This window comes from Moschus berezovskii, chromosome 4 (genome assembly GCF_049115385.1).
Source record: "Moschus berezovskii isolate FMDL1 chromosome 4, NW_MosBer_1.0, whole genome shotgun sequence".
NCBI lineage: Eukaryota > Metazoa > Chordata > Mammalia > Artiodactyla > Moschidae > Moschus > Moschus berezovskii.
The window spans coordinates 113,122,285-113,130,310 of record NC_142463.1 but is presented as its reverse complement, the minus strand read 5'-3'; the positions used below and the strand labels follow the sequence as shown (position 1 = coordinate 113,130,310).

The window sequence follows — 8,026 nt, the reverse complement described above, 5'->3', positions numbered from 1 at the left end:
AAAAAAAAAACTTAAATTTAAAACTCCCTCCTCCAATATAAGAAAACAAAAAATTCCAGCATAAACCTTCACTGCTTAATTTTAACAAGTATTAAAAATAGATATATCACAGAAACTTTCTCTGAGAAAAAAATGTAAGAAAGATTTCTTGACTTGTTTTATGAGGCAAAAAACTCTCAATACCAATACCTGACAAAGAAATTTTAAGGATAGAAAAACATTATAAATAAAACATTAGGAAATTGGATCCACATAATACATTATAAGTAAGTTACATAAACAAAATTTTGTTTTACCATTTGAGAATTTATGTGTGACTCAAAGAATTAAAAACAGAAAAGATATAAACATTTTGTCATCTCAATAAATTTAGAATAAGCTCTTAATGAAATTCAATAGTCATCCATAATAAAAATGATAATAAAAAAAGTAACAACTTTGAAAGAAAGTGTTCTTAATCTGAAAAAAATTATTCATGATACACTTAGAGCAATTACCATACCTAATATTGTTGTTTTTCAGTCATTCTCTCATGTCTGACTCTTTGTTACTACATGGACTGCAGTACTCCAGGCTTCCCTGTCCTTGACTATTTCCAGGAGTTTGCTCAAACTCATGTCCATTGAATCAGTGATGACATTCAACCATCTCATCCTCTGTCATCTCCTTCTCTTCTTACCCTCAATCTTTCCCAGCATCAGGGTCTTTGCCAAAGAGTTGACTGTTTACATCGGGTGGCCAAAGTACTGAACTTCAGCTTCAGCATTTATCCTTCCAATGAATTTCAGGGTTGATACCTAATATTAACTGTTGGAATATTCTTATCCAGTAAAAGTAAAAAGATGGGAATGTCATCTGTCAATGCTGTGCACTGGTTCAGAGTTAACTCCATTGGAAAAGAAAATGCAATAAAAGGTAGCAAGAGGACTGGAAAAATTTGAGAATTTTCATATTTAGAGCTATTATGAGAGTATGAATAGAAAATCCAAAAGAATTTACAGATAAAATACTACATTTAATAAGTTAATTTAACATGCATACTGGAAGCAAGGACAAAATATTTTAACATATTTCTATATATTAGAAAAAATCAAACTAACACATACACATGCACAAAAACTCTTATATAAAAAAGAGTTGAAGAGTTCTTGTATTGTGAGACTTAAGATTTATTTTTGAAAGTCTTTTTCATCTACAGGTCATAGTTAAAGTCATGAGTAAATTAACATTTTCCAAAGTAAGGAAATTTAGCAGAAAAAACACAAATCCAAAAAATCACCTTTAAGAGATGATGACTTGATGGAAGGAGGAGAAATAAGAGCAGTGAAGAAAACAGAGAAAAACTATAAAAAGGATATGAAAAAGCTGTTACAAAACATCAGAAAGCAAAATAATATCAGAAGTTTTAAGCAAGTAAAAATTCTAGCTCAGTTTTAAAAAGAAAAACGAATTGTTGTGCTCATATACCTGAAATATCCAGAGGTAGGTCAGTCTCCAGATCTGCTCTTTGGCTCTGTCTATTCTGTTTTATTTCTGAACTTCATTCCTGGTCCAGTTTTAACTACACAACAAAATTCTACAGCAACTTTGAGCTTAGAATGAATTATACCATCCAGATGAAGAGTCCTTCTGTTTTCAACCACTGAATATAAACTACAGACTTCAGTTAGGTTCAGTTCAGTTCAGTTGCTCAGTCGTGACCAACTCTTTGCGACCCCATGAATCATAGCACCCCAGGCCTCCCTGTCCATCACCAACTCCCAGAATTCACTCAAACTCATGTCCATCGAGTTGGCGATGCCATCCAGCCATCTCATTCTCTGTTGTCTCCTTCTCCTCCCGCCCACAATCCTTCCCAGCACAGAGTCTTTTCCAGTGAGTCAACTCTTCGTATGAGGTGGCCAAAGTATTGGAGTTTCAGCTTTAGCATCAGTCCTTCCAAAGAACACCCAGGATCAATCTCCTTTAGAATGGACTGGTTGGATCTCCTTGCAGTCCAAGGGACTGTCAAGAGTCTAGAGCATCAATTTTTACAACTAAGTGATGAAACGGGAGGTGAAGTGCTATATATTATCTTAGACCTTAGCTCTTGTCTGGAGTCCATTTACTACCCAGGGACATTTGGAAATGTTTGAAGATCTATTTGGTTATTATAAATTAGGGAGAAATTACTGGCATCTAGTGACAGAGGCCAGTTCAGTTCAGTCACTCAATTGTGTCTGACTCTTTGTGACCCCATGGACTGCAGCATGCCAGGCTTCCCTGTCCATCATCAACTCCTGGAGATTGCTCAAACTCATGTCCATCAAGTCAGTGATGCCATCCAACCATCTCATCCTCTGTTGTCCCCTTATCCTCCTGCCTTCAATCTTTCCCAGCATCAAGGTCTTTTCCAACGAGTCAGTTCTTCACATCAGGTGACCAAGTATTGGGGTTTCAGCTTCAACATCAATCCTTCCCATGCTGCAAAACTCCTACAAGTGCATTGAACAACTCTCCACAACAAAGAATTATTCAGCTCAAAGTATCAATAGTCCAGGGCTTGAAAAATCTTTAGACAGGATGTTCTTAAAATTAAATGTGAATTCAAATAACCTAAAAGGTTTATGAAAACACAGCATATAGTTACTATTCCAGGATTTTTTTTTTTCAATAGGTTTAGAGTTGGGCTTGAAAATTTCTTCTTCTAACAAGCTCACAGGTACAGTTTCATAATCCACATCCCTAAGAAACACAGACTAATCAGGGTCCTGGCCTTAGCTGAGGGTGCAGTGAAGCATAGAACAGCATGCCTACTCTGTAAGATGAGGTGGTGTTTCATGCATGCTGGAGAAATAACTAAATGTACTAATGGATCAGACAAAAAAAAATATGTCATCTGAAAAGTCATTCCCTAACCTGCCCAGATCTTGACATCTGTATTGTCCTAGCATGATGGGGTGGCAGAACCATTTCCAGTAGCCTTGGCTGCTCCAAAGCTTCCACTTGCTCTAACCTCCCTTCCTAAATCCTACAAAAAATGTACTCAGAATGTCTTCTCTCCTTTCCTGTTGAATTTATTAAATAAGCTTAGATTTTTAAAGTGAAGTTTCTAGAAAATTGTCAAATAAGCAAAAGGATTAACAAACATAAGTAAAAGTCAAAAATATGACTTAGTATCAAAGGTTTCACAGATATCAAAGATAGCACAGATATCAAAGTCCCTGAGAGCAATAAAAACCTCTTGTTTCTTTCCTAATATTTATCAACCATCTGCACAATTACCCCCTCACCCATTCCAACTCACATTGAGAAATATGATTCTTTTCTGACAAATAAATCTTTACATGTAAACTACACTTATTGTATGGGCACAAGTGATTTTCTCCAGAGGAGTTCAGAGCAGAAACAAGGAAAGCATGTTATTCTTGGCTATGTGGAAATATTTTAGTAAGAGGAAAATATAGAATATCAACTAAAGAGGGGGAAAAAAAGGAAAGGTGATTTGGGGTATAGGGATTTGAGGCAATTATATCAACTCAGATTATGTTACTAAATAAATACATAGGCAAGTTAAAGATCTTGCCTAGAATCCACCTAGAATATGCCCCTCTAAAAAGGAACTTATAAGTAGAAGGAAAAGGAAAACAGAAAGAACTGCAGTGTTGTGGATACAGAATACTGTGGACCTGAGCATGACATCAGTCAAAGAAGGGTTATTTCCACTGTATCATTAAGGAAGGCTTCCTAGAGAAACAAACTTCTTTTCTGACCCTCATGGTTAGAAAAACAGCCAGGCAGAGACAGCGAAATTATGTTAAAAATGCTCAGCATCTCTGAAAATATAATTATCTTGGCATAATGATAGTTAGCTCACTTTGACAAGTAGTATTACAGCAAAAACAGGAAAAAATTTTTCAAATAAGAAGCAAAAGAGATGTCACCATAAAAGTTGTGTACATCATTTCATTTATTACAAGGTACATTCTTTCCCACATCTCACATCCAAGAAATTTGAGCAGATCTTAATATTAATATTGTCTTATAATATATGAACAACTTTAATTCTGTTTCTGATCTTATAATCTACAAGAACTCTGATTTGATCAGATGATTATTTGATGAAATATGAAATTGACTACTGGACTGACCACTGAGTTTCTTGGTTCCTGGGTACTTATTCCAAATGAAAAAGGAGACGGTGAGGGGCTCACAAGATAGTCTGATATGACCTGTTAAGAGCACAAGCAAAAAATCATTCTGCATAAGAGATATTTCACACCATGTTCATAGCCAGCACTATTCACAAGAGCCAAAAGGTGGAATCAAACCATCTGTCCATAGGCAAATTAATTTATAATCTAAAATGTATTACACAGTCTTAAGAAGGAAAGAAATTCTAATATGTGCCACCACATGAATGAATTATAAGGACATAATGCTAATTGAAATAAGCCAGTCCCAAAAAAACAACACTGATGATTCCACTTTTAAGAGGTTCAAGATTCATACAGAGATTAATGTAGAGAGAAACTAGAACGGTGGCAGCCAGAGCATGAGGAGTGTAATTTAACTGGCATAGACTTAAAGTTTTTCCAAGATGAAAAGAGTTCTAGGTTTGGGTTGCACGAAGTGTTAAGGTACTTAATAGTACTAAACTGTACATTTAGAAATGATTAATGTGGTAACTTTTATGTCATGTACATTTTACCACATTTTTTTAAAAATAGATTTACACAAAGATGGGAGTTGGAAAGAAATGGGAAAGGGTATGGTGGAAATATTGAGGCAAAAGAGACAGATAAAATGGAGGGAAAGAGTGAAAGGATGGACAGAAAAGTAAAACTGAATAAAAAACTCACCAGCGCCTCCAAAACCATAGTGCAAGACATATGCAAAGGATGAGGGAGGGCACTATTATTGCCACAAGTATCAGGCCAGTGGAGGTGGTGTGTCCTGGAAATTGAGAGAGGACACAGGGATATCACTTCAAACCCATCCTCTATCTCTCTTGGCCTTCTTGCCCACTTGAGTGTCAGCACCTCCGCTTCTGACACATGGGCATCTCTGATTCCCTCTCTCATATTCCTGGAAGGCTTAAACTCACAGCCACATTTTATGTCTCTCTCTTGTCACATCTCGTCTAGTCTACATTCTTCTTTCTTACCTATCCTATACCTTAGATTAGCTGATTTCATTGCTCTCGCGATGTTGTCCCAGAAATAAATCTCAAACTGACTCTGTCTCTGTCTCAATCTCTCTATTTTCTCTCCCACTCTCTCCCTCCCTGTCTCATCCATCAAACCCCTCCCCTTCCCGAGGCCCTCCCTCTGTTCTTGAGGACCTCCCCCTCCCGTCCCCAGATGGGCCCCCGTTCCTCCTCACCCCAGTACAGGACGAGGTCCTGCTCTCCTAGACTGCTGTGCCTCACTCGGCAACTCAGGCCAGCCGCCTCCCCAGCCGCCACATCCAGGGTTACTCGCAGATACCAAGTCCAGTCAGCATTGGGCATGACGTCTCCTTGCTGAGTGCCAGGCTGCTCCTGCTCACCCCTCATCCACATCACCCGCACAGGTTTGGGGTAGAATCCTGAGACATGGCACACCAGCAGTAGGCGGCCAGGCCGGGAAGTGGGGCCACTGGACAGCCAGGCTTCAGGCTTCACTGGGGCAGAAAGGAGCAGTAAGAATGTCAGACTGTGACTCTAAGTCAGAGCATAGAGACTCGGAAACTCACAAGTTTGGATAGTGACCTCTTCCACTTCTTCAGAAACCAAATAATTTATTAATTAAAACACTCTCTTTTTAGGTACCTCCCACTTTTGAATTTAAAGAAGGTGATGAAAGGTGAAACAGAAAGTCTTGGGGAGAGAACAGGACTAACCTTGCCTCTGCAGTTCTGCTTTCCCTGCATCAAGGACACTCAGGAGATATCGAGGGCAGGTTTCTAAAAGGAGCTTAGCTATAGTATCACAGATAGCTTGGTACTGAATGATGAGTGCACAGAAACGCTGGGCCTTGCTACCACCCTCCGGGGCAGGCGCACATGAGTCATTCTTCATGCTCACGAAATCCAGTCCTCCAAAAGCTCCCTTCAGGAAGCTTCCTATGGCCTTCCCAGTATGTAGCTCACAGCCTGATATGCCCTGGATCACAAAGGGGTCTGGATAGAAAGAAAACAGAGACAAAGTTATTTTTAAAAGCACACAAGAAAGAGAGATGGGAAAAGGACATGGGACTTTGGATTTTGATGGAAAAAGGTCTGAGATGTGAAATTATTCAAAAAAAAAAAAAAAACACTGTATTCAGAGACTTCAGAAAAAAAGAGCATTTGGGAGAGTTACACATATTGTAAATGGTGGAGATGTGCTCTTATAAGGAATAGGGTAGTCAAGAGGGGAGTCAGAAGTACAGCATTCCAGCCTGAAGGAGAGAGTTACACTGAGAGAAGGGATCAGGCATAAGATGCTTAAGGAGACAGATTGGAGGGATTCATTCACTCAGGAACAGGATAGGTAAAGTGAGGACTTGTTCCTTGGGGTTTGAGAAAAACAAGTTATGCACAAACAAACCAGGAGATGTTCACAAAGGTGGAATTTCATCTATAGCACAAGAGTTAAAAGAATAGGAAAAATCTGGGTTACCAGGTGGAGGTATGGAGTCAGGGTTGGAGACTACTCTAGAGAGGTATATACATGCAGAGAGTGTCCCCAGTTCAGAGTATGTACTCACATTCCAACTGGAATTCACTGACATGGTCCTGTACTTCTCGAATAAATCCAATGAGGTAGACTCTAAATAGTTCCTCCAGCTCAGTGACCTCCTTATCACTGAAGTTGCCTTTTGACCAGGGCTTCAGGAAGATGGCAGTGCCTGAGTCACTGTCCCAGCCATGAATCTGCAAATAGTCCAACCACCCTGAGCCTTGATTTTGAGCCCAAGTGCTGTTGGCAAATGTAGAAATCTGGATGACATGGTAGGAGGTTGGCCCCTGGGATGCTGTGGTGGTGGAAGGATAAGAAAAGTGAGGCAAAAGAGAATTAGGATAGAATGAAAAAGAACCCAGAGTATGAACAATATAGAACCTGAAATAGTTCCCTGCCCCAAGGCTTCTGGCTCCATCCCCAACCTCCAACATGCAGGAGAGAGCTAGAGACAGGACAGCCTTAGTGGTAGGTGCAGCATGTTTTTATCCAGAAGCCCTGCACCTGTGCTGGAAACAGCCAGAGTTACTCTTACCATCCTCATTGCCACCACCTGGGACAATAACTGCTAGCAAGAGAAGTGGCAGAAGCAGCATTTCAATCGGAAGTAGAGCTTCTGACTCTCAGAATTGGTATTTTATCTCCAATTTCAGCAAACCTTTTTCTCAGTACTTTATAGTGACTTCCTCTCTCCCTCAACTGACAAATCTCTTCTGCACACACATTGCTCATCACCGAAAAACTGTGCTTCCCACGGCTCTGGGCTTGTACTCTGTCTCTCATTTCCTCTCCAGCTCATGACTTGTAGATTTTATTTTAATGTTTCTGGTCCAAATGATCTCCTTGATCTCAGTTTCCTTCATATTTACTACTTTGGAAAAGTTACCATGCAATGTTGAAAGGTTATTTCACCTCCCTGATCCTTTATTTTCACATCTGTTAAACAGAAGAATAATATTAAACAATTGATCAGCCTCCATTCTGTTTTTTAAATATTTTTTTATTTATGGCTGTGCTGAGTTTTCTTTGCTACATGCAGGCTTTCTCCACTGGTGGTGAGTGGAAGCTACTCTCTAGTTGCAGTGCACAGGCTTCTCATTACTGTGGCTTCCCCTGTTGCTGAGCACAGGCTCTTTGGCTAGTGGACTTCAGTAGTTGTGCATCAGAGGCTCTAGATAGTGAGCTCAGTAGTTGTGGCATGTGTGATTAGTGGCTCCAGGACATGTGGGATCTTCCCAGATCAGGGATGGAACCTGTGTCCCCTGCATTGGCAGGCAGATTCTAACCACTGGACCACCCAGGGAAGTCCTCAGTCTCTTTTAATCTAGAATTCCTTTGGTTTAT

General features: G+C 39.7%; 1 protein-coding gene across 1 annotated transcript; it reads right to left on the bottom strand.

Moving 5' to 3' along the window:
* Nucleotides 1-3,976: 3,976 nt before the first annotated feature.
* Nucleotides 3,977-7,278, bottom strand: LOC129541016 (T-cell surface glycoprotein CD1b-1). Its single transcript, XM_055402633.2, has 6 exons — nt 7,218-7,278; nt 6,711-6,977; nt 5,863-6,141; nt 5,365-5,643; nt 4,842-4,935; nt 3,977-4,211 (listed from the first exon to the last, which is right to left on the bottom strand). The coding sequence occupies exons 1-6, from the start codon at nt 7,276-7,278 to the stop codon at nt 4,190-4,192; spliced, it is 1,002 nt and encodes a 333-aa protein (XP_055258608.2). The 3' UTR covers nt 3,977-4,189.
* Between the last annotated feature and the right edge of the window lie 748 nt (nt 7,279-8,026).